We start from the raw sequence: 27,513 nt of genomic DNA on the forward strand, positions 1-27,513 counted from the left end.
ATTTTTTGATTGGATTGTTTATCTTCCTGTTGTTAAATTGTATGAGTTCTCTCTAAATTTTGTAGATTAAACCCTTATCTGAAATATCATTTGCAAATATGTTCTCCCATGCAATGGGCTTTCTTGTTGTTTTGTTGATGGTTTCCTTTGCTGCGCAGAAGCTTTTTATTTTGATGTAGTTCCATTTGTTTATTTTCTCTTTAGTTTCCGTTGCCTCAAAGTTTTCATCTTAAAACAAACTTTATGGTCTTTCTTAGTTCCATCTTTGACACTGGTACTATCGTTCATCTAGCCCCAAGTTTAGTCATCCTTGACTCTTTCACTCACTCCCCTCTCATTAATTTAGGAACAAAGTTCTATTCTAATTTTGCTTAACACCATTTGGGAAATGCTGGCTTATAAAATTACGGTTGTTTGAGTGGTTGTCTGTCTGTCATCTGTCAAATTGGCCTAAGTGTACATGGGTTTGGGAGCGAGTTTTTATGCCTTTAATTGAATTTTTGTGGCTGTTGTGGTTCAAAAGAAGATGCCAGTGCCAGTTGTCTAAGGCCTCTTAAAGGTGCTAGTGCCTGAGCACAGTTGTGGCTCTCAGAACTTTTCTGGTATGATCTTCTGGGAATAAGAAAACCCAAGTGTTTTTCAATTTGGGCAGCTTTTACATTAACATGTTTGCTTCAGGGTTAGGGAGTTCAGTGAAAACAGTCCAGAGGGATAAGAAAAGGGTTCAGCAGAGTGGATACACACATATTGCTTGACTACCATATTAATTGTAACTCTTAGTCTCCCAACTTAGTTTCCCCCCTAAATCATCAATCTCAGAACTCCATGGAAAACCTTTTGTGTTGATGTTCGTTATGCCTAACTATTATTTCTTTTCTGCATATCTGATACCTGGCATGCCCATCTTTCAGTCTATGTTAGACATGTTTTCTTGGTTAGTAATCAAGGAAGAACTTGCTGAGATTCTTTTTGTTTACATTTTATGGTTGCAAAATTAGAAACAATTCTTTAGATGGATGAGCTGGCACATGCAGTGTTTAGCGAAAGAAGCAAACAGGCCTCAGACATGCCACAACAAAAGTACAAAACCAAAAAATCGTATTATTGTTAATTGCTTCAAAAAGCAATTCACTTCTCTAGATTATCTGGTAAATGATTGCTGGAGAGGTCAGTGAAGAATAACTGAAGTCCTTGCTAGATCAAAGACAAAGAAAACAAAACAAACTCCCCCCCTCCCCCCAGGAACACAAACTGTTCAAACTTAAATTTTGTTCATTGGAGAATTACAAAGAAAGATATTAATAAGGCTTTTAATGTCCTCTTTTCTAGATCATTCTTTTCTAGACTGTTCCTATAGTCTCTGATTCTATCAGAAATTTAGTGATGGACATCACTTTTAGGGGGAGTGCAGTAAAACGGGAAATTCCTTTTTGCTAATAGGGAAATCTTGTCACATTGGTCCGCATATTTATTATTACTGCAGTGTATATATTATTGGTCAAATAATAGTTCTCAGCAGTTGGGTTTTATTTATTATGACCTAGATTATTAAATGTTGTAGGTACTGTCTTAGGTATAGCAATGGTTTGTTGTTAGTTGGATTTAGCATTTACTGGTGTTTTTCCATGTCTGTAGCAGAATTGTTTATGACTTCACTAGAGGCCTAGTGCACGAAATTCGTGCACTTGTGGGGGGGGAATGTCCCTCAGCCCGGCCTGTGCCCTCTTGCAATTAGGGAGCCCTTGGGGGATATCTGACTGACAGCTTAGGGAGCGGGCCTAAGCCGTCAGTTGAACATCTTTAGCGCTGCTGCGGAGGCCGGACAAGCTCCCACCACTGCCACTGCACTTGCCAGCCGTGAACCCGGCTTCTGGCTGAGCAGCGCTCCTCCTGTGGGAGCGCACTGACCACTAGGGGGAACCTCCTGAATTGAGCGTCTGCCCCCGGGTGGTCAGTGCACGTCATAGCGACCGGTCGTTCTGCCATTTGGTTGATTTGCATATTAGCTTTTTATTATATAGGATGGTATGATGTTATGTAACTGCACCATCTTTTACTTAATATTAGAAGCCTGGTGCATGAAATTCGTGCATGGTGGGGGGGGGGGTCCCCTCAGCCCAGCCTGCACCCTTCCAATCTGGGACCCCTCAGGGATATCTGACTGCCGGTGGGGATCGGGCCTAAACCGGCAGTCGGACATCCCTCTCACAATCCTGGACTGCTGGCTCCTAATCTCTCACTTGCCTGCCTGCCTGGTTGCCCCCAACTGCCCCCCTCTGCCAGCCTGGTCGCCCCTAACTGTCCCCCCCCACCCCCCGGTTGCCCCTCACAGCCCCCCTGCCGGCCTGGTTGTAGGCAGCCATCTTGTGAGGGTGTGATGGTCAATTTGCATATTACCTCTTTATTATATAGGATTTGATAAGTAGTATATGTACATAGTGCAAAATGCAAAGGATACAGAAGGGTATACAGTGAAAAGTCAAGTTTTCCTCTCCTCTTAGTTTCCTTGCCAGGATGCAGTCACTGGTAGCCTTTTCTTTTGTGTTCGTCTAGATTAGTGGTTCTCAACCTTCCTAATGCTGTGACCCTTTAATACAGTTCCTCATGTTGTGGTGACCCCCAACCATAAGATTATTTTCATTGCTACTTCATAACTACTTTTGCTACTGTTATGAATTGTAATGTAAATATCTGATATGCAGGATGTATTTAGGCGACCCCTGTGAAAGGGTCGTTCGACCCCCAAAGGGGTCGCAACCTACAGGTTGAGAACCGCTGGTCTAGAGCTATGCTACATAAATACAAACCAGTACATAATCATGTATGATATATGTGCACACACAAAAATGAAAATATTTTGTACCTTCTGTTCAGTACCATGCTTTCTTTTTTTCCTTAATTAAGACATCTTCCATAGAGGGTCATAAAATTTTGCCTTATTGTTTTCCAGTTGCTGAGTATTTTACTTTATGGATCTAGCAAAATTTATTTAACCAGTTTTGTTTTGTTTTTGTGGATGCTTAGATTGTTTAAGATCTTTTGTTCAATCTGTTCACACACAGTCTACTGGGCCTGTTCCACGTTTTTCTGATCAACCTCTGTAAGTGAAAACTCTTAGAGAAGAAAATCTGTATTACAGAGTAGGGTGAGAATGTGATAATGTCTACAGATCTGTTTTGTGGTGAAAATATATGAAAAATGAAAATTCTAACTATTCCATTTATCTTAAGAAACTTTTATTTTTTTTAGCAATGCTTGAGAAGTGTTACCTTGTGTGGGTAGTGTTATCCTAGTCCTGATTCTTTTCAATAAGACAGACTTGTTTTATTTTTCCACATATTATGTTTTGGATTTGGTGCTACATTGTACATATTTACTAGTATCAACTGGCTGATTGTAATCCAAAGGGAGAAAAAAACCAAACTCATGCCAGCTGCAGTTGGAAGAAAATAATCAATCCTGGTTAGATATGCATTAAGGAAGTATTGTGGACCCAACTGTAAGCATTTGACCACTTGAGGTGGTTACCTTCTGTGATCCCTCACTAAAGCACTTGACCCTCTGTTAGACGAATCTTGACACTTCAATTTTTAGTTACAAATAGAATCGTGAGAGTTTTGAAATGATTATAGATGTTGTATTGTTTATCTATGTTCTTATGAATTTTTGGACTAAAACAGAAGGTTTGAAAGAGAATTTGAGTTGGTGTACTACTTAGTTTTTTATGAATCTGAGTTCATTTTCCTTTGTCATCAGGATTGAGAGAAAAAGCTGGGGAGACATTGATAGAAGTGAGAGGCTAGAAACAGTTAAAAATAAACTTATTTAAATTTTAAGCAGTGGCTAACTTATGGCTTCAAAACAGTTTGAAGGTAAAAACCCATGCATTTCTATATTGCTAACATAGACATTATGCAATTTATTGATTGTAATGAAAAATCTCAGTTATAAGTCATCTAGGAATCTGTTAGCTGCATTCATTCATACATATAGCGTGTGCACATAAACTCATTTATGGCCGTGGGCCTCACATTTTAATGTCTATCAGTCACTTGGAGAGCTTGTTAGAAACTTGTTAAAAACACTTGTTCGCCATACCCAGAGATTGTGCTGCCATAGCCCTGGGGTAAGACTCAGAGATGTGTCTTTTAAATAAATACATGAGAAGATTCTGGTCTGTAGACCACTTTATATCTATTATAGGAGAAAGAGTTATAATTTCTAAAAGGATGAAAATTATACCCCATTAGTTAAAAAGATTTAATTGCAAGAGCACATGGAACATCTTCAGGATTGTGTGTAATTTAAAACAGCAGCACAATGCAGCATAATCGGCTTGGTTTTAAGTTTGACTTGTCTTCTGTAAAGGCCAACAGGAGTAGTTGTTTGCTAACCATTAGTAATGGATAACTTGTGTTTGGCAAGAACACTGACAATCATATAAAAAATAAATATCTGAGAAATAAAATATTTTTCTTAGAAATGAAAATTGCTTTGATTAAAGTGATAGAAGGTTTAACTTATTTTGAAATGCCAAATATAATTAAGGTAGGGCATTACATTTTTATTTTTATCAAATGGGGGCATGGGTTAAGTTACTAAATCTTTTAAAATCTTTTCAAATCTTTTCAATATGTATGGTCATGCATAGTGCGTTATGAACGGATGCAATTTTGGATATGGTTTTGAATATGTGTATTGAAATCTTAAAAAGGCTCGTAATGATTTATATAGTAATTCTACTTTTGGGGCTCTCCAAAGGAAGTAATTTTAAATATAGAAATAGATACATATTATATAATTTTTTACAAAAAAACGGGAAACAACTAAACATCCTGTTAATATAAGTAATGTTTAAAGAAGCAGTGATCCATTCACATAAAGAAATATTATTTAACCATAAAATTTTCTTTAAAAAAATGTTTTATTGATTTCAGAGAGGAAGGAGAAGGAGAGATTAGAAACATCAGTGATGAGAGAGAATTATTGATTGGCTGCCTTCTGCATGCCCCCTACTGGGGGTCAAGCCCCCAACCCAGGCATGTGTCCTTGACCAGAATCCAACCTGGGACGACCCTTTAGGAAGGCCGACGCTCTATCCACTGAGCCAAACCAGCTAGAGCAAAATTTTCCTTAAAAAGCTCATAATATAGGGAAATGCTTATGCTAAAATATTATGTAGATAAAAGCAGGTTACAGAATTTTATATCATTTTAAAGACTAGAAGGAAATTTGTAAAATATAATTTTGGTGCTTTTTATAACTGGGATTATTATTTTTTTTCCTTCTTAATATGTATTCTCCAAATTTTCTATATTGGACATAAAATTTTTTTAATAATGAAAAAAATGGCACACAAAAATCAGTATCTTGATCTTTAGATATTATAACCAGACACTATCAAGGGATTTAATGGCATCATTTGAAAAGGAATTTGTTTAAAAACAGAGGAGTGGCAACAGATAATCCAAATTAATAGACTGTTAAAGGGATTAATGCTAAACCTATTTTCAGATTACAATTTTGTAAATGACCTGGAAAGAGATGTATCTTGTGGTCCTCCAACTTTGCAGGACTTTTAGGTTGAAATGCCAATGGAATTGGTATTAAGTATATAACAATTTTGAGAAACTGTATATGAGTGAGCAGAAAAGTGTTAAGGGATTTCTAGTTGGTTGGTATGTGTTAAAGATTGCTCATTTTGGATGGTTAATTGTTCCTATGGATTGTATTCTGAACTACAGAGTTTAGCTAAAAATGTAAATGAATTCTTACAGTGTTTAAATAAACGAGTTGGCCTAACTTAGAGGTTTATATCAAGGAGAACAATCAGTGTTCTTCACAGCAAGGGTTTTTGGATTGCTGCAACACTGCTGCTCCAGGTGGGTTTTGGGTCAGATTCAGTGTGACAGTTTTTGTGTTCTTCTTTTCCCAAGGGCATATACCTTTCTGAGTGAGGAGCCCTATTATCGATACATAAAAACAAGCAGCATCCCTTGAGATGTATCTAAAAATAAGATAGTAAGCTTTGTAAATAGCATAGCAATACATTTTAATTTTAAGTATGTGGTCACAGAAGGGCATCAATGAAAGGATTTCAGGAGAACTGCTAAAATGTTATTTATATTTTATAAATCTTTATTGTTGAAAATATTACATATGTCCTCCTTTTTCCCCCATTGTCCTCCCCCACCCCCTTTCCCCATGTTTTATTTATTTATTTATTTTTAAAATTAAATGAGATTTTTGTAGTTGATAAGTCTTCTCAGAAACACTTTTTACTAGTATTGTAGTGAGAAGAAGTGGTTTTCAAATGCTGGTCTTTGATGAGGTTTTCATCTGTTCTGTGTTGAAATAAATATCAGAACATTGTAGTGCATGTGGTTTTCATAGCTCATCGATTTTATGATGTACATTTTCCCACATTTTAGCACTTCTGAAAATGAGGTGTTTTATAGTCAAAGGTATCTTAAAATCTTTGTTGTGAAATAGTTGTCACTGCCCACACACCTGTGAACTTAATTATTAATCCTGCTGTTATGACTAGACAACTGCAACCCACTGAAGTTTCAATGAACATGCCATTTATGGGAGAGATTACCTACTCTGGGTTGTCTTCTGAACCCTTCTATTAGTTACATCTTCCAGAGATAACTTTTGCTAAGATCAAAAAAGGTATGGCATCGAGACTTGGACAATGTGTGTTGGTTGCTTAGGTAACAGTCCCAGAGGCAATAGAGGAACACTTTTAAAAGAAATAATTGCATCACTAATTCTTTAAATGGCACAGAGGGTGATAATATGGAAAACAAGGATTACTGATGACTCTGACTTAAAAAAATTTAACACAAGAGTGCTATATGAAAAATCATGTCTAAATAAGCTTAAAAGAGCTTTTCGAATAATCTATACTAATAAAAGGGTAATATACTAATCAGACCAGAAATCTTCTGGACATCCTTCCAGACAAAGCCTCAGCAGCTGCCTGAGCCTCTGCTGCGAGGGCGGGGCTGAAGCTCAGGCAAGCCGTGGATGGTGGTGGCTGCTGCTGCAAGGGCTGGGCCAAGGCTCAGGCAGCCGCGGCAGCCGGCAGTGGCAGCAGCAGTGGCGTGATGTGGGCGTCTTCTTCCCTTGATTGGCCCGGTCGCCTCCTGCAGAGGGAGGCCAGAGGCACCAATAGTGAGGGGGTGATGGGGGTGGTGCCTTCCCATGATTGGCCAGTCGCCTCCTGCAGAGGGAGGCCATACTGCAGCTTAGGCTCGCTCCCTCTGGGGAGTGGACCTAAGCCATCAGTAGGACATTCCCTGAGGGCTCCCGGACTGTGAGGGGGCAGGCTTGGCTGAGGGGACCCCCCACCCCCCAGTGCACAAATTTTCGTGCACCAAGCCTCTAGTATTTATATAAAAGGCTAATATGATAAGTGCCCAACTGTCCCACTGGTTGCTATGATGTGCACTGACCACCAGGGGCCAAGGCGCTCAACACAGGAGCTGCCGTGACATGCACTGGTATCACGGACCTGGCACCCACAAAGCAATACTCAGCTTCCCTCAAGTGGGACATAGGCTCTGCCACCACCCGATAGCCCACCAAATTGCAGCCGACGCTGCCATAGCGCAAAATGTGGCCCACAGCCCAGCCCAGCCCGAAAATGGTCACTGTGGGCTGTGGGCGCCGGGTAATGATGTCATGTAGCAATGCCCAGCTTCCTCTCCCTAGCAACGACTAGCTTCCTTGCAGTTTTTTTAGTCCAGGAACATGACTTGCTTTATAGCCAGGTGCAAGCATTTCACATTTTAACCAAATGTCTGTGAAGCGTTTTCCCATGTATGCCTCATCTAATTTGATTCTCACAGAAGTCCTGGAGTAGGTAGATAGGAGACTCGGTGGAATCCTATTTTCTTTTCAGTAGCCAGAAAACGAAGATTTAGAAAGTTTAGAAACTTCACCCGACTGAAAAGAAGTAAGAAATGGTGGACCTTGAAAATGACTTTAGGTTTTCTCACTGAGCAAAATATAGTCAGGCACTGCTGCAGTTAAATATTTTAGCCTTTGTTCTCCTTGCATGATCTACCATAATAATCTGTTTCATGTTGATATTTACTGCTGTGTTGCTGACAATTACCTGAAACTTGGGGTGATTCTCTGGGCTGGAAAAAGTTTAGCTACATCAGAAAGCAGGTCTAATTAAGCAAGTTTATCCTATATATATAAAAGGCTAAGTTGAAAGCACAAGTGCAATACATATAAAGTTCTCGCTGGCACCAATCGCAGGTGTGTGTTTCGATCTGTCATTGTCGATAGTGAATTTGGTTGACACTTGTATTATATAGAAAGGGCGAATAGTGATATTAAAATATTTCTTCTAATTAATTTCCTTTCAATGTGCACGAATCGTGCACTGGGCCACTAGTTGTAAAATAAAAAGTTGTAAGCAATGAAAAAATGTAAGTCCTAGTTTAATTGGGAGGTTTTGTTTTTTTGTAGCACATACAATAATGTGCACATTAATATTAATGGTATCTTGGAGTCAATGAAATGTGGTGAATTTATTCAGTTTAAGGGATTGAGATTATCTTAAAATTGTGCTCTTACTAATTGGTGTTATATTTGTTTTGTAAGTTAATGGTGATTGTAGGTAAATGGTTGGTGTGTTTTAAATGTCCATTCTTAGTAAAATAAAAAATTGGTGTTCCAAATTTCTCTTGAAATTTTTTTGGCCTGTGAAATTCAGAGACCCATGAGCTTCGTGTTTGTATATTTCTCACAACAGGTTCGAGTTTATTTTTTAGTTTTTTGGTTTAAACAGATTTCACAGAATGGTTAATAACAAAATACTAGGTGCTGACAGCCTATTTTGTTTGGATTTATATTTGTTACTTCCGCTTTGTCTTTTTTTACTTTGCTTTAACCAGTCCTGTGGAATTAAGTTTACTGTGCTAATAGGCAGATAACCACTTAAAAAACGAATGGTAAAAAGTTTTTTTTGGTCATTCTTTACCTTATATGTGTGGAATAATTTGAGCAACACTGGAAGGCTCCTCCCCTAACCATGTATGTCTCTCTTGCTGCCCCTGATTGGCCCCACCACCACCCCAATCGGGTGGGCTGGCTGGACCCCACCCATGCACGAATTTGTGTACCAGGCCTCTAGTATACATAATAAATTGGAGTTTGGCTTTAATTTTAAGATCCCTCTGTAGAAATTGGTCCTTTTCCAGAAGAAATGATAAGAAAGCTTGGTTTAGTGCTTAAAGTCACTGAAATTGGTGTCAGTAGAGTGTCTGAATTGGAAGATATTTTCTTTGCTCTTAAAGATTTTCAACTTCTGTTTCACAAACTTCCTGTAATATGGAAATATTTAGAGCAATACTTATTTTAAGTTAATATGAAATTTATTAGGCAGCCAAAAATTTAATTTACTATTTTTCCTTGAGTTAATGGGATTATTTCATATAAGTTTTTTTTGTGATTGTTCTTAAGTTTAAGTTTTAAAAATAAACTACATTGTTTGATTGCCGAGTCGGACTTTTTTGTATTCTGGCAATTTACGGAGTAAATTGGTTGTCATAAATTTGACTTGTTTATGAATATATACAGAAGGATTTCCAAATCACTACACAATTAATCTCAATGGATATTTTGAAAATAAGAATTAACAGAAACAAAGGGATACTATTTCTTATCCATCAGATTGACAAAATTAAAAATTCTGAGAATATCTAAGATTGATAAGGATATAGAGAAATGGGAATTTTTAACTATTGCTGATGTTGGAGAAATATAATTTAAGCCAAAGCCTCCTGCCATCTCAGAAAACCTCTCTTCAAAGGTAGAAGAGAAAGAAAACAATTTAATGTTTGAAGAAACATTAATCTAGAATGTGATGCATATCACGGGCAATCTGCTAAGAGATTGCAAAGACCTACAGAGAATTCACCCTTTATGTAGTTACATACACACTCTCATGAGAAACTACAATAGCGCTCAAGTAAGAAGACTGATGGCAACATTTGTCACACATAGTTTAAACTAAATTCACTTGGTTGTTGGGGTGATCATATATATTGTCTTTAGCTAATTGGCTTTATCCAAAGGAAAAAATAAACATTTTTTATGTTTTGGTGTTCTAAAAAATATTTACTCAATTATTTTCTTTCATATACTAACAGTTTTCTGTTTCTTCTTTTATTTTGTTTAAATAACCCCTCAAATTGTAGAGCATATTGTTCTGGAATGAAGACTGTTGTAAATAAATAAGCAGATGGATAAAAGCAAGTTTAGTTTAATCAGTATGTGAGCTTACCAGATTGCTTGCTAGAGACGTTGTATGTAGCTGGTTCAGTTGCAAATATTAACATCCAAACTGATGATCCCACTGCCCATTAAGCTATTTTAGGCCCTATAGGCTTAATGAGGGTTTTGTGTCTTGTGTGATTGTCTGTAGTACATTGCTTTGCTGACTCCAGTTTCCCTTTCTCTTTATATAGGACCGCAGCTGAATGCACAGCTGGAAGGTTGGCTTTCACAAGTACAGTCTACAAAAAGACCTGCTAGAGCCATAATTGCACCGTAAGTTTTAAGGGTCTTTACCCAGAATATTTTATATGTTAATTGTTAATAAAGAATGAGTATCTGCAGGTTGAGCTATAAACTAAAACCCAAAAGACATATTGAGCTGACAAAATTATATTCAGTAAATTTCATGATTCCTGTGGTTTTCACTTTAACTCAAGGGTAAAGGAAATTGGCTACTTTATTTTCTCAGATGCAGTAATATCAAAATTTATGTTTGGTAATAAAACTGCTTTTTAAAACAGATGGGCTATTTACATTAGGTAAACTTGGAGATTTTGGTATTAATTGGTATAAATGAATAAGTTCTATTTTAAACATTAAAAAGATCTACTTTAATCAAGATAATTTTTAACTTATAATGAAAAATATGCTTTAACCATAATACAGTGCAATATGGAATAGCAACCAAAGTTTTGTTGGAGGGGTAGATTTTTTTATAATGAAAATCTGTGACTCTTTTGTCTTTGAATGTTAGAGGGCTTTTTAAAAGAACTGACAGCAAAAATGCAGTTAATGATGTGTCTGTGTATGATATGAATTCAGTTAATTTTGATTTGGTTTCCAGTGCTAATATTGAAAACACATTGTTTTTTAAGCACATGTTAAATTTTTCTGAGAAGAGTAAAAGTTGGAGTTTGTGGAGTTTCTTCTCACAGCAGCATCTTTTATGACTTCTATTGAGTTAAGGTTGGTACCCTGATAAATAATAAATAGTGAAAATAATAATAGCAACCATTCATTAAACAGTAGGAGAATTAAATGATTAAATATACATAAAGAGCCTACATTAATGTTTGGCATGTAATAAGTATTCCAGAAATGTTAGGTATTTTATGTGCCAAACATTTTGTCAAGTACTCCATTTGTATGTTCTAACTGGATCTCATTTGATAGATACAGGAAAGCTTTGTGACATACAAGTTATTTAATCTCTTGTGCCTTTGTCTCATTAGTATAATTGGAATAATAATAGTAATTCCATATTCTTTTTTTGATGATTAAATGAGCTAATCTTTATAAAACTTTTAGCATAATGACTTGTAATTATTTATTTAGTCATTCAGCAAATATGTACCAGGCTAACTGCCAAGTACTCTTCTTTGTGATGCTTTTTGAATAAGTCAAAATCACTTCTCTCATAGTGCTTACATTTTAGTGCCCAGGGAAGACAGACAGAAAACAAATGATTATATTCAGTGTCAGGTGCTAATGGGTGCTAAGAAGAAAAAGCAGAAAAGAAGATTGAGAGTCACATGTGGGCAGGGAGTTGCTAGTTTTTATATGATAGTAAGAATAGGTCTCCCTGAGAGAGAAGTTACACAGATAGCCAGGAAAAGAGGGTTTCAGGATGGGGAACAGCAAGCACAAAGGGTTTAAAGCAGGATATGCTTAGTGTACTTGAGAAAAAGCAAGAAGGCCAATGTAGCTGGAGAGGCCGAAAAGGTAGTGGATGCCAGGCAGCAGGGACTAGATCATGGAGAAGCTTTGTAGACTATCATAAAAACTTTGGTTTTTATTCCAAGTGAAATGGCTAGGTGGAGAACCAAGGGTGAATGCTGTTTCTGGGAGGCAAAAGGATGAAAAACGTGTCAGGGAAGATAAAGGATCAACTGTATCAGATTCTGCCAATTGGTCAAATAAGATAAGGATTCAGATTTGATCATTGGATTTTGCAGTGTGGACATTGCTGGTTACCTTGATAAGAACAATATTTGTGGCCCGGCCAGTGTGGCTCAGTATTGAGCGTTGACCTATGAACCGAGAGGTAACTGGTTCGATTCCTAACCAGGGCACATGCTTGGGTTGTGGGCTCGATCGCCCCAGTAAGAGAGCGTGCAGGAGGCAGCTGATAGATATTTCTCTCTCATTGATGTTTCTATTTCTCTATCTCTTAAAAAAAAAAAAAAGCAATTTTTATGGAGTGATGGGGATAAAAGCATGATTGTTGTGGATTCAAGAAAGAATCTGATAGTGAAGTGAAATGAAAATTGTGAATGTAGATTTTTTTTTTTGAGGAATTTTGCTATAAACCAAGGAAATAGGGTAATGAGAATATAGTGTCAGGGGAGAGATAAGAGGGGAAGTTGGTATAAGTGAGATCCTTGATTGGGTGACAAACAGTGGATCTCTTTTCAGTAACGTATGAGCTATGTTGTATTGTCTTGCCCGTTACTTTGCTGGTATTTGACTATTATGGTATGCTACCTTCCTAGTTAAAACTTGTTCTAAATGTGGGAGCTGAGCTGAATCAACGTATAATTAAGTCGAGGTTAGTTATTCATGAAAAATAGCTGGATTTATTTCCTTCTTGTAGCTAGTTTAAAATTGAAATCATTGGCAGTGACCTGGGAAATGAACTGTTTGCGCCTGTTACAAATATATTGATTTATAAAAGATTTCCAAGTTACCAATAGAAATTTGAAAATAGTTTTGACTTTGGGTGCATGTTTTTGCTGCATAGTGACTTTGTAATGTTACTGCATATATGGGCAAAATCCATTTTGTTAACATATGAAAACTAAGTAGTCATGTATCTTATTATATAGTTTCCAGAAGTAATTATTTTTCCTTTGCAGAGTAACTTTTTTTTTTTTGGTAGAAAAGTAACAACAAATACTTTATTGTTATATAGGCAAAAATGTTTTTTGTTAAGAATATGTTATATAGTAATTTAGGACACTTAAAATTTAAAATTTCTGCTTTTATTTCAAATCAAGCCTATAAAAAACATACTTTAAATTTTATAAATTCTAGCTCTCTGGAACCAATTGTTCTTAGATTTTGCTTTATAGGCATAAATCATGTAAGGGGGAACCTAAAAAGAAAACAAACTCAGAACCTAGATAGCACACTTTTGAAAGTGCTTAAATCAGATTGTTCATTTTTATATTGATGTAGATGAAATAGAATGATGTCATTTAAGAATAAATATTGACCCGTAAATCACTGTTGATCAAGCTTAATGAATTCTAGCCTATATGACATATAGGCAGGCACATTTGAGGGATTCAAAATAATTTAATTTGATTTTAAAAAAATCCTTTGTTTGAACTAAAAACTACCTTACTTATCTTGAGGCACAGGAGACAATATATGTCCCAGGGATATATACTGAAATGAAATCATGAACTAGGAGTTCCAAAAATCTTTCTGCTATGACTGCCAAAATTGTTGTTTGTCTTGAAGTATGCAGGAATATCTCAGCAATCCTTAGAATGCAGCTGTACAGGTATGCATCACTTAAGAAACCTCTTATTGAATATAAAAATATAATCAGATAATTGGTAAGGGGCTTATTTTTTACTATATACCAGGTATTATGAATATTGAAGCCCCCCTCATATATGAAAAATGAAGTTTTCCATGTTAGCAGTTAACCTAGTAGGAGTAGTTTCATTTTTCATTGTTTATCCTTCTCTGACTTTTTTACTATATACCTGTATTACTTCTAATATAAAAATTAGTTTTAAAAAGTTAAAAGGTAAAAAACATTTATATAGAACACTAGGTTGTGTACAGTGAAGCATACCTGTAGAGCTGTTATCAGTGTGTATCATGAGACAATGAATCTTCATAAATTACTTAGTTGATTTAAGTTACTAGAAGTATGCAACTTGTTTATTTCTCACCCTTGTTTATATTAAGCAATAGGTTATTCATGCCAATATCTGAAATCCTATTCAAAAAATCTAGATATGCACCATTATGGTTATTCTTGTTTGACTTGAATAACTTTAATAACATTCTTTAGCTCATAGCTTACTTAATTTTTGTGAGATTCCATTTTGTAAAAATAAAATATTCTGAATAATGACTATCTAACCTGGACATTTTGGGGAGATATAATCATCTATTAATATGTCTTATTGAAGCAGGAATCTTGAGGGCCATTGAGCAATGCCTGTGAAAGAAAATAATGAAAGGCTAGGCTCAGCAAAGTAAAATTGAGAGAGGCATTGTGGAGGCTGCAAACAGTTTAGGGCCACTTGTCATTCAGGTTGGTCCCATATGTTCACAGGTGTTTTTAAATTTAGTTTCTATCTTGCCAGAGCATACTTTAGCTTAAGTAGATCTTAGAAACTTTTCTTATCACTAGAATCTTTTTATTTCACCTGGTCCAGTGTTCTCATTTCATCTAGTCCAATCTTTTTAATTTGCTTTTTTGCTGCTATTAAGTAGAACTAGTAGTATGAGAAACTGATTTTGTTGAATCCAGATAAGCATTCTTTACTATTCCCTATATCCTCTTTGATAAAAAACCTCTTATAGAATGTGAGGTAACCTCTTGGCATTACAGTTTATACTATTCACCTATAATCTTGGCAGTCTGAGACTGAACAGGGAAAGTCAATGTCATGTAGTATTGGGTAATTTTCCTGACATAGGAATTTAAATTACACCATGCTGCAAGGTTGCTGAGTGGGAACCTGTCACTTAACCAGTGAATGATCATGGACAGTGGCTTGTATCCTCATTTGACTGCAGCTCTTTGGGGGCACAGAGATTCTGGACAGTTAGGAGCTGGACTTGCTAGTGTAAAGGGTCTGTTGTGTAGGATGAAGGGAGAAGCAAAAGTACTCTCTGTTAAAAGAAGGCTCCGTTTTTAGAGGCATGGTTTAGCGCCCGTGGTCGGCAAACTGCGGCTCGCGAGCCACATGCGGCTCTTTGGCCCCTTGAGTGTGGCTCTTCCTAAGCCTTAGGAGTACCCTAATTAAGTTAATAACAATGTACCTACCTATATAGTTTAAGTTTAAAAATTTGGCTCTCAAAAGAAATTTCAATCGTTGTACTGTTGATATTTGGCTCTGTTGACTAATGAGTTTGCCGACCACTGGTTTAGCCTAATGATAAATTGTAGGTATTAAAGTATAATTTTGTATTTGCTTTCATGGAAAGTTACACTGGGAGCTAGGGTGACCTGGAAAAGCTAGCATGGATGACTTTGTATTTAGAATTTTAATAGCTTTTAAAAGACTGACTGGACATGCTTTTATGATGCATACTCAAAATTATAAAGCTCAGATTTTTATTGGTCTTCTGGCTATTAAGCACAAAAGAAAAAACACTTAGATATTCCCTAGTGAAGCCTCCTTTAATAGGAGTGATCCCTTAATGAAACCTTGTTTCCACATAAATGTAGAATCATAGATTCTGTTAGCAAGAGAAGTGGGCAGGAACAGAGGATCAGTGGTGAGATTTGATAATTATTACTGTGACTTTTTTCATTATCATATATCTGGGCCAGGGTAAAGGAAAGTATTAGAAATTCTTTTTGACAATGAATGAATTAGAGTTTCTCATGATGAGGGCTTAGAAGGGTGATATATTTAATGATTTGTTTTTTGTTAATTGATTTCAGAGAGGAAGGGAGAGGGAAAGAGAGGTAGAAACATCAATGATGAGAGAATCATTGATTGGCTGTCTCCTGCATGCCCTACACTGGGGAGTGAGCTCACAACCCAGGACACTCCAACCAACTGAGCCACACTGGCCAGGGCAGATGAGGATCATTTAAAAAAATAGAGCTTCATTGTGGTATGATTACTATCTGCATATATGTAAAGTGTACTATTTGATAACGCTGAGATATGTGTACACCTATGAAACTGTTACCACTATTAAGATAATGAACATATTCACCATCCTCAAAAGTTTCCTTGTGCACTTTTGTATTCTTTCACGTCCACTGATATATTTTCTGTCACTATACAGGGTGGGGCAAAAGTAGATTTACAGTTGTGAGTATGTGAAACATGGAGTTCATTCTTACATTATTTATTTTTAAAATATATTTTTTAATTAATTTCAGAGAGAAAGGAAGAGGTAGAGAGAGATAGAAACATCAGTGATGAGACAGAATCATTAATTGGCTGCCTCCTGCATGCTCCCCAATGGGGATCAAGCCCGCAACCTGGGCATGTGCCCTTGACTGGAATCGAACCCTGGGACCCTTGAGTCTGCAGGTCGGCGCTCTATCCACTCAGCCAAACCGGCTAGAGCTATTTATTAATTATTGTCTTTTAAAAAAAAAATATTTTATTGATTTTTTACAGAGAGAAAGGGAGAGGGATAGAGAGTTAGAAACATTGATGAGAGAGGAACATCAATTCAGCTGCCTCCTGTACACTCCCTACTGGGGATGTGCCTGCAACCAAGGTACATGCCCTTGACCGGAATCGAACCTGGGACCCTTCAGTCCACAGGCCGATGCTCTATCCACTGAACCAAACCAGTCAGGGCTATTAATTATTGTCTTATTTTCCATACAAAAAACTAGAAACCTACTTTTGCCCCACCTTATTGATTAATTTTTATTTTCTAGAGTTATTTAAATGGAATCATATAGTATGAACTTTTCTGTCTGACTTTTTTCACTTAGCATATTTGTTTATTGATTTTTACCATTTTTAAGCATAATTATTTTAAGTGTATCAGTAGTTCCTTCCTTTCTATTGCTGAAGAGTATTTTATTGTATGGATATACCTCAATTTATCCATTCACCTTTTGAGGGTCATTTAGTTGTTTCCAGTTTTTGGCTATTTAAGCAATAAAACTAGGATGTATAAATGTTTGTGTGGACACTTTTTTTTTTTTAAAGAATGGAATGGTTTAGGTCATAGTGCAGGAATATGTTTAACTTTTTAAGAAATTGCCAACTGTTTTCCACTGTAGTTGTACTGTTCTACATTTCCACAAGTACAGACTGAGTTTCAGTTCTACATCCTTGCCATACTTGGTGTGGTCACTTTTTTAATTGTAACCATTCTAGTGGGTGTTTAGTGGTAGCTCATTTTAGTTTTAATTTGCCTTTCCTTAATGCCTAAATGATGTTGAGCATTCTTTTATGTGCTTCTTTGCCATCCCAGTATATTCTTGGATGAAGTATCTGTTCACATACTTTCTTATTATAATTTTTTTAATTGTGGAAAAATACACATAACAAAATTTGCCATCTTAACCATTTTCAACCAGTTAGTGAACAGTTCAGTACAGTGGTAAGTACATTCACATTGTTGTGCAACCAATCTTTGGAACTCTTCGACTTACAAAAGCAGTTATCTATTTTTTTTAAAGTATTGCTTTGTTTTGACTTTTTTAACGTATTCAGATATAAATTCATTATCAGATATATGCTTTATAAATATTTTCTTCAAGACAAGTGTTTTGTCTTTTCAGGTTACTAGGCATCTTGAAATTGGTCATGGAGGGGAATCATTTACTCCACATTAATTAGCAAAGTGCTACAAATCAGGGCTTTTATTTTTTGTTGATTTTCTATCTTTTTAAAAAAATTTTATATCACTTCATTTTATTTTATTTGAGAGAGAGAGGAAGAAAGAGACCCTAGATTTGTTGTTTCATTTATTTATACATTCATTGGTTGATATTTGTATGTACCCTGACTGTGGATCGAACCTGCAACCTTGGGGTATCAGGACAATGCTCTAACCAATTGAGCTACCAAGCCAGGGCTTGATTTTCTAGCTTAAGAAAGTAATGGGGAAAGGTTAATAATGCAAATTAAACTTAAAATTATGTTGTGTCTGTAGCCTTTACATTATAAATAGCACAAAAAAGTGAGGAAGGAAATATTCTTTCTAGTATTTGCAAACTATTATCTAACCTGTAAAAAAGTTATTCAAGTCATTGTTGAATGAGTGATGTGTTCATTGTTTCACTCTTGTCAGTTGCAGCCTTCCCTTGGCTATGAATAAGAGTCAAGCTAAAAATCAGTGGAAACATTCTTTATAATCAGTTGGCTACATGGAATTTGCAATAAAGAGTATTACAAATATTTCAATTGTTTGTTGGGTTCTATTTAGGAAGTAGCGAGATTTGTGTGGTACATATCTTTTTAATTAAGTAAAATTTATAATAAACTTATTTACATATGTATATATCCCTCTCCTCTACCTGCAGAACCAGTTGTTAAAATTTTACCAATATACCACTGGCCACACATTAATGAGAAAACACTAAGGGAAATGTTTCTAGACATGTAACTTGAATTAGTCAAGAAAGAAAATGAGTTTCAGAAACATTCAATAGGTGATAAGAGACCTAATCTGATGTTGAGACCAGAGGATAAGAGGGTTGTGTAATGGAGAGAGAAGGCCAAGTCAATTCTCTTTATTTAACATGGAATTGGTGCCTCTAAATTTTTTTAAAGTCATTTGATTCTAATTATTTTTTTTAAAAAAATATATTTTTATTGATTTCAGACAGGAAGGGAAAAGGAGAGAGAACCATCAATGATGAGAGAAAATCATTGATATTGATAGGCTGCCTCCTGCATGCCCCCTACTGAGGATCTAGCAACCTGGGCATGCGCCCTTAACTAGAGTCGAACCCAGGACCCTTCCTGAAGCTCTATCCACTGAGCCAAACCAGCTAGGGCCCAAGTCAATTCTCAACACTGAAGACACAGAGGGAAGTGAGTTGTTAGTTGTAGGTTATTTGTTTTGGTCTGATTTGACTTGTTCTTGGTTTTATTGTTATGTAATACTCTGTTAATGGTATTGAAGAGGAATGTTAAAATCTCATACAGCATTAGTTTACTTTAGCCACTTCAAGTAAGCCTTGGTTATCTCTAAATCGAACTTTTCTTCTGACCTAAAAAATTACTCGCTACTTTTTAAAATTTAAGGTTGGAACAGAGAACAATTATGTGTTTCCTATTATGGTCTAGAAGTTGCATTATTAGTTACATTGCTTTTTAAACTATACATTTGTTATGTTTATCATAATTATTATATTTCTTTCAAAAGTTTTTTTTTTCCAGAGTATCTTGATTTTTGAATCTGATGATTAAGTTTAAAAAATATTTTGTTTTGTAGCCATGCAGGATATACATACTGTGGGTCTTGTGCTGCTCATGCTTACAAACAAGTGGACCCATCTATTACGTAAGTAATATAGAGACGATTTTGTTATGGGATAATGTTGGGAAGTATAATTGCTTTGTCACTGGAGTAATTTGTTTTGCATACTTATTGTTATTTTATACTCTATTTCATCAGGAATTTGACTTTTTATGAGTTTGATTATATCTTTTATAGGTTATAGAAAGCTTTAATACTATTTCCACTGTCGGAACCTTTAGTTTTTACCTTCCCTTTGGTTGGTAAAATGTTCAGTTCTGGAAATGTTAGAAGGTCAGTGTGATATTGTGATTTATAAGAAATATATATTTGGTCATTCAATGACCACAGTGTATTTCTCATGTGTATTTGGTCTTACCCTTAGTCTACAGTTCCTGACGCACACACAGGGCCCAAACCCTTGGAATATGTTGAATATGATAGAAGTATCTCTTGTTCTAGAGGTATAATGAGGTGGCTTTTGGATCCCAACTAAGGATAGGGGCTGGTTGCCAGGAGAAGCAATTATGATTAGAGGGTGGGAACTTTCCAGTCCCACTCCTGACCTCTGGGGAGTGAGGAGGGCCTGGAGGTTGAATCAGTCGCCAGTGCCCAGTGATTCAATCAGTCACAGCTATGTAGTGAAGCCTCCATAAATCCCCGAAGGACAGGGTTCAGAGAGCTTCCAGGTTGGTGCGATCCAGGGCAGAGCGGCACTCTACTCCCTTTCCCCATACCTCACCCTGTGCATCTCTTCTAATTGGCTGTTCCTGATTACGGCTGCTTATAATAAACCAGTGATTTTTGTAACTACAATGTTTCTCTGAGTTCTGTGAGCTGCTCTAGCAAATTAATCGAAGCTAAGAAGGGGGTCATGGGGACCTCTGGTTTATAGCCAGTTGGTTAGAAGTACAGGTCAGAAGCCTGGCATCTGAAGTGAGGTTTGGGGAGCAGCCTGGTAGGACTGAATGCATAACCTGTGGAATCTGATGCTATCTCCAGGGAGAGTGTTCAAGAATTGCTTGTTGGAGGTGTGGGGAACCCCCTCTCCCCCATGTTCTTTGGAATTGGGTCCAGGAACACTAAATATGCTGGTTTAAAAAATTTTGTTTGGGAAAACCTGGAGATGAGCATTTTAAAGAAAATACAAAGCCCTTTATTCTACTTTAATCATTTGTAACTTAAAATTCTTTATTGTAGTTCATAAAATAAGAATAATTTCTCACTGACAGGATAAGGTTCTCTGAATTATTTTAGAATTGGACATCGTATTTCATATGATGTTTGAAGGATATAAGCATTTAATTTAAAGACAGCTCTGAAATTAGCTTTATAAAAATCTTTCTGGCAAATTGTGACTGAGTAGTATATTGCTCTCTAAAATAAGAAACATGTGAACTTTCAAAAATTTCTGCTGAAAATCGCCACCCAAATTACTAAATTTTCTGACCAGTATTTTGTTTAAATAGTTAATTTACTATATGTGAACCAGTATCAGGGTCCAATCTGTATTGCTAGTTGTTTCATATTATGTGAATAGATAAAATCAGTCATCTTAATTGTTTCATGTTGATTGTTAGTAGTAATACTAGTAATAGCAATACTAGTAGAGATGAAGCATAATCATTCAAAAGAACTAACTCACAGCAGCCGTGAGTTTAAGAAGCAAGTCTCACCCATAGCCTGCTCTTTTTTCCTTTGAGCAATTTTTTCAGTTTTTTAAAACAAAATTGCCCTTTTTTGTTTCTGTATAGTGTGCTCTGCACATTGTACTGTACCTTTGTTGAAAATTATTTTTACTAAGTTTTAAATAATACATAAAATGATGTTGCCAAACTGATGAGGTTTTGGTTAGCCCTGCTTCATTTTGATGTGTTGAGGGGCTTCTTTAATAAATATTTCTTGATACATGTTTAATATGCAATTTTAACTAAATTATTTCATGAATAAGAGCAAATAGAAGTTAGATTGTAAAGATTTTCAGAAGTTTCCTTTATTTGACCCTGGATCTGTGAACCAGCTACCATCAAGGTTAGTTTATGTAAGAGCTTTTTCCAAATGTTTTTCTATTTGGCAGAATCTTAATTGATGATATGTGCTGGAAGGGTACCCCTGAATTAAATTTGGCCTTAGAATACATTAGAGAGATATGGAGCCAGTATTGGTAGAAGTGGAAAGCTTGTGTTAAATAGTTTGATGGAAAATGAGAATGGAAGGAAAAAGATAAAGAATAAAAAAGAATGAGAATGAAGGACTAAGAAGATGATGGAGATCACTAAAAAGTGAGGCAAATGGTGGATGGTGATGTAATCAGCTTATTTTTCTGTAATTAATACATAATTGAATCTGAATAAATAAATGTGAAGGTCTGAGTGTTAAAAATAATAATGGATAGCCATATTTGTATTCTCTTAAAAAAGCCCCTCTCTGAGATTTGCAATGTCTTCAGAGTCCTTTGAGAAAACAGGGAAAACATCATTTGGGAACTATGTGAAGTACAGAGGAATAATAAAGAACAGTTCAAGAGCGAAGGTTAAATTCTATACCATTAGCTTCCATTCTTTTCACACTAGTCCATTTTCTACAAGTCAATCAGATCATCTTTGTACTCTCCTGCCCTTTGAAGGGATTTTTTTACCTTTTTATGATTTTTTTGTAACATCTTGCATAGAATATGTGTTTATTGAGTTATGTAGATCTTTCAAATGTTGACATTTATCATTCAGTGTCAAAAAAATCACATTTGTTCATGTCACCACCAGTTTCATCCGAAAAATCTTTAACTATTGGGAAACTGTCAATTTCACAGGGATGGAAGTTTTGCAGAAGTCTAATTTTCACTTAAAAGCTTCAGTTTTATCATTGGCAACAAACATGTCAGATTTTTTCTTTGAAGTTGCAAGCTCATTTTGATCATCATCTTAGAAAATTTCTGCCAACTTTCTACATTGGAATAACCATAATTTGTCTACAGCCATTTTGATAGCTCACAACTCAGTCACACTGATGCTTTTCCCTGAGACATACTCTGTATGCAGCAGCAGTGCTTTAAGCATTTAGCATCACAAATTGAATGCATTTTGTCATACAGAATATTTTTATAAAATTGTATTCAAATTTCAAGACTTAATGAAATTAAGTGAAACTGGCCTTAAGAAAAACCCCCCACAAAACTTGGTGTGGGTGAAGAACACATGACTCCTAGTACATTTTGGTTCCATTACCTCGATCGTAATTCTGTTGTGCCAGCGGCTTACCCAGCCTCACTTTTGTACCGTATGTGCAGATGTCATCACAGTGAAGAAGGCACACAGCTTCCTTGTGTTATTATGAAAATAGTTTTGATTTTGTGGGTCACGATGAATTCGCAGTTCACACTTTGAGAATTGCTGTAATGCAGGGTGATTGGATTTAGGTTGTGGTTAAGGTCTGCTGATTAGGTTTCGGGGAAGGTAAGGTGTCTCAGAGGAAATGATTTTTAAGCCAAGCAAAAGAAATGTGTGAAGGCTTTGAAGTAGGCAAGGTTGTTTGTGTCATCAAGGAACTTCAAGAAGACCAGTATACATAAAGTATTGTGATCAAAGGGAAGAGTAATACAAAAAGGGGCCAGTTTATTTGAGACTTTAGAACCTATTTTAAAGATTTTTGTATTTTACTAGTATCCTCTGGCCATGGAAAGACTTTTTTTTTTTGAAGCAGGAGAGTGATAGGACCCAATTTATGTTTCAAAAGTAGCACTCTGGCTGACTGTTTTAAGAAATTTAAAAAATGATACATTTAGTTAGGTTCTTTCCATATTTATAGTTGGAAAGTCTTTTCCTTTTACTAAGACTTTAATTAAAAATAAACTCAGGACATACTTAGTAACTTGATTCAGATCTTTCAGAAAGTCTTGCATGGCAGAAAAGAGCAAAAAGGAATCTTATTTGGGGCCACACACATTTTATTCTTTAGATAAAATATCTGCACTTGCCATGAAACATTTTTCAAAAATTACTTTTGTTACATTATTTAGAATAAGTAGATGAATATTTATGAGGGCAGACACTCAGGTAACTTACGTATTGGGTGCACAGATGACAATCATAGAAAATAACTCCACAAAGGCAATTCTCTGGAGGTACTATATGTGAAAAACATTTGTTTCTCAGAGAATGCTTACTGATTCCCTTTACCCCCCCCCCATTTTTTCAAATTAAAGGTTTCTTTTATGTGTCACAACTGTGATGACATGGTAATATTGAAAAGTTGCTTCTTTAAAGACAAAGCACCTTGCAGTTTATTAAATGGAGAGTAAGTGACATTGCTTTTAATGCATTACTCATTTCTCTCCAAAATATTTTTATGGCCTTAGTGTTCCTGGATCTTGCAATCTAGCAAGAAAAAAAAGAAAAGAAAATGCATTATCTTTTACTTACCCTATTAATATTCTTTTTGTTAGCATATGGCTAACAGAGACCCATTTTGCGATTACTACCAGTTTAATGTGCATTCTTTTTTTCTTCAGTGATACCTAGCCTCTTTTGGTTTGTTTTCAGATATATCACTTTTAAGGGTTTTATGTTGATGGAACCTCAGCCTCTTTTTTCCTATTATCTCTCTTAACCAAATGTGGAACTTCACATTTGGGTGAGTTTCTGCCAAACTGGAAAGAATCTGTTGGGTACACAGTTGGTTAATTCAGACTGGAGGCAGTTCTTCCCCCAGCAGACTTAATCTTTTCAGCGAGTGGGTGTCTGACAGAAAGGCGAACAAGGTGAGCAGTCAGTCTTAGAGGAGCAGCTAGGCTTTCCCAGCTGACCTGGGGCCTTTATTTCTGGTGTGCTCATCTTTTGGCCACTGTGAGAACCTTATTACACTTACTTATGAAATGTTTTTATACCTTGAGTTTAGATTGATATTTTAAAAGTCTTGTCATATTTTAATTATCCTGGATTTCCCAGGATTGTTCTGATTTTAAATATTCTGTCCCTCTCCTCTCTTTTTTCATCTAAATGTATTCCTCAAACAAAAAAATGCCTTTTTTTTTCCATACTTGATTCTTGTTAATATAAATACTTGTCATTAGGCAAGTAAGTCACTGAAATACTCAGTTATCATTGTCTATGTTGAACATTAGCTGTAAAAGAAATTATGGTGATATTTATGTGCTGTAAAGATAGGAGAACATAGTGGTATTTCTTTTCTTCAATTAGGAATCAATAGATTTGATCTTTTTTTCTGAAATGGTTATGGAGTTGATCATAGTGGTGATGACAAGAAGCATTATCAGTGGGGGCATTCTTTGGCCTGCAACTTTTTGACATGAAAGAATTAGCTTCTGTGTCATTCTTTGTCCATTAATTGAGCAGTGAGTAGTCCTTAATTTTCTAAGTATTTAGGCAATCATATATTATTCCCTTCTTTCTCAGAATTTTTTTTTTTTTTTGGGTTTGTAAGTTTGTGTGTGAGTGTGGTGTGTTTGTGTAAGTTTTGTTCATATGAGTCTAGGAGAAAAGAGAAAATGGATAGTTTTGGAATTTAGATAGTAGGGATGTTGGAAATAAAACGAAAGGAAGTTAATTTTACTCCTGATGTCAAGATAAAAGAATTGTAAAGACTTAAGTTACATTTTAGCACAGTTCTTTTCTTTAGCCTACAGTGCAAATAACACATAATCAAGTTTCTTTGTTTTTGAGAACGACTTCTACTTAAATGGGAACAGAGAAAGCTTATTATACAGAATTTTTCTCAACAAGATGTCTTTTTTTTCTCTCCATGGAAGACATGTGAAAATAGCTTTATCAAAATGCTTCTTTGTAATGATATTTTTCATGAGTTTTTAGAATCTATACTATTATGTATTTTTATTAAAATTGTAGTAGACCTTAGAAGGCAAATTTAGAATGCATTAGAATTTTGAGATTTTAGTTAATAGCTGAAATGTTTAAAATTCAGCTACTATAGGTATTGAAAACTTTCTAGCCATTGTAAATACAGAGATAATTTTAAGCATAGCAGGTTGGTTTACTGTAGATAATTAGTAACTGGTATTTCCAGGTGTTGAAGGCCTTCCAACAACAAGAACAAGAACAACAAAAAAAATAAAGGCCTTCCAACAGAAAGACAGACAAAGTATTAGCTTAATTAACTGAGGAGCAGATTATTCGTAGGTATATCAGTTTGCCAGGGCTGCCATAAGAACATGCCACAAACTGAGCAGTTGAAACAGAAATTTATTTACCCACAGTTCCGGAGGCTGGAAGTTTGAGATCGAGGTACTGGCAAGATGGTTTCTCCTTGGCTTGCAGATGGGTGCCCTCTTGACGCCTCTCCATGTGGTCACCTCTCTGCGCATGTGTACCCCTGCTGTCTCTTCCTCTTCTTATAAGGACAGCAGTCATATTGGATTCAGGCCTCACCCTAATGGTTTTATTTTAACTTAATCACCCCTTAAATACCTTATTTTCAAATACCGTTACATGTTGAGGTACTTGGGGGTGAGATTTCAACATACGAATTTTAGGGGAACACAATTTAGTGCATAAGAGTAGGCAATGAAATCAATTAAGGAAAACAGTACTACATGTAATTTTAAAAATTTACTCATTTTTTCCCCCTTTTTATTTAATAAGGTTTGTGTAGAAGTGCAATTGTTCTGTTTTTTGTTGTATATATCCTAGCCGGAGAATTTTCATCCTTGGGCCTTCTCATCATGTGCCCCTCTCTCGATGTGCACTTTCCAGTGTGGATATATATAGAACACCTCTGTATGACCTTCGTATTGACCAAAAGAGTAAGTATAAAGAAATCATAAAGCTTATAAACAGCCAACGGTTTTTAAATAGGAATTATAAAATGTGAATATCATAGTAATATCTCAAAAAAAAATTTGTTGTAATTAATCTACAAAAAATAAAAACAAAGAAAGAAAAATCTTCTATGTGCTTAAAAGACAACCACAGTTTTTCTGCCAGCCACAAAAATCTGTCAGATCTGCTAATCTCCAGACTGTAGGAAAGTACTCTGTACTCATTGTACTGTGAGACAAGAAAGTGGTTCCCCCTCACAACTTGGTGAAAGATTCTGGGCAGGTTAGTCTACTCTATGTATATCACTTTCCTCACTGTAAATAGATAATGGTGATAATGCCTTTTTTCCTCCCAAATTATTTTTATGAGAAAAAATGAGCCTGTAGTTGTGAAACTCGGCAAGAAAGGTGTTACGTAAATCTTAAGTGCATTTTATTTTTAAGATGTTGATTAGTTTGATTTATTTTTTCCATAGGCTTTCAGAAATCACATTTTTAATTTACTTGGGCATTATTTTAAATATTGGATGTGTAAAGTAAAACTTACTGACTTTGAATAGTAGTTTTGGAGAATGGGAGCATAATTTAAAAAATACAGAATAGTACAGAAAATAGTGTTACAAATACTCATCATCCAATATTTACTCAGAATTTCCCCCTCATCTGAACTCAGTTTATATTTCCACTAGTATCTACCTTTATGGACTTGGTATGTATCTTTACAGTTCATTAAATTATATTTTAAGTATGTTGAGTGCTTATTTCAAGAAATTTTACAAAATATACTAATGTAGAGTGAAAGAAACCATTTACAAAGGAAAATGATCACCTCTTTTTTTCCATAGTTCTCTAGTCCTAAATTTCCGTAATTTGGGCTTTTAAGAATCATGGAGTATTAGCAATTTGTTAGAATATATCTTATTAATAAAGCTGGAATATTGCTAGCCTTATTCCCTAGGTTTTTAGGGGACATACTTTATTTTTAAAACTTTGTTGTGGCATTCAGAAAATTTTGGTATTGGATAGCCTGCCAAAGAAGGAATGGAATGTTTTTAATCATATATATTTTTGTAGAAAAAAATCTTAGCACCATTTGTAGTTCTCTTTTTGATATTGGTAAACCCATTTTTCTGATGTAGTTATAAAAATGTTGGTTCAACCATAACCGGTTTGGCTCAGTGGATAGAGCATCGGCCTGCGGACCGAAAGGTCCCAGGTTCGATTCCGGTCAAGGGCATGTACCTTGGTTGCGGGCACATCCCCAGTAGGAGGTGTGCAGGAGG

At 35.7% G+C, this 27,513-nt stretch overlaps 1 protein-coding gene across 9 annotated transcripts in view; it reads left to right on the forward strand.

Annotated features, from left to right (window-relative positions):
* MEMO1 (mediator of cell motility 1) overlaps window positions 1-27,513 on the forward strand; it is an 83,029-nt gene that overhangs the window by 24,660 nt on the left and 30,856 nt on the right. For 3 of the 9 annotated variants that reach the window (XR_001360589.1, XR_001360590.1, XM_014533189.1), the window contains exons 2-5: window positions 10,491-10,572; window positions 11,175-11,265; window positions 19,417-19,485; window positions 26,103-26,215. Coding sequence is in view for 4 of the 9 variants with exons in the window: in XM_014533189.1 (XP_014388675.1) it covers window positions 11,246-11,265; window positions 19,417-19,485; window positions 26,103-26,215 (202 nt within the window). In the remaining 5 variants the exon portion in view is untranslated. Of the gene's footprint in view, window positions 1-10,490; window positions 10,573-11,143; window positions 11,266-19,416; window positions 19,486-21,876; window positions 21,973-25,479; window positions 25,593-26,102; window positions 26,216-27,513 lie in introns of those variants that run through there. The other 6 variants (XM_014533190.1, XM_014533192.1, XM_014533193.1 and 3 more) reach the window with 4 other exon arrangements.

Source organism: Myotis brandtii, unplaced genomic scaffold (assembly GCF_000412655.1).
Source record: "Myotis brandtii unplaced genomic scaffold, ASM41265v1 scaffold953, whole genome shotgun sequence".
In the NCBI taxonomy this organism is placed as follows: Eukaryota; Metazoa; Chordata; class Mammalia; order Chiroptera; family Vespertilionidae; genus Myotis; species Myotis brandtii.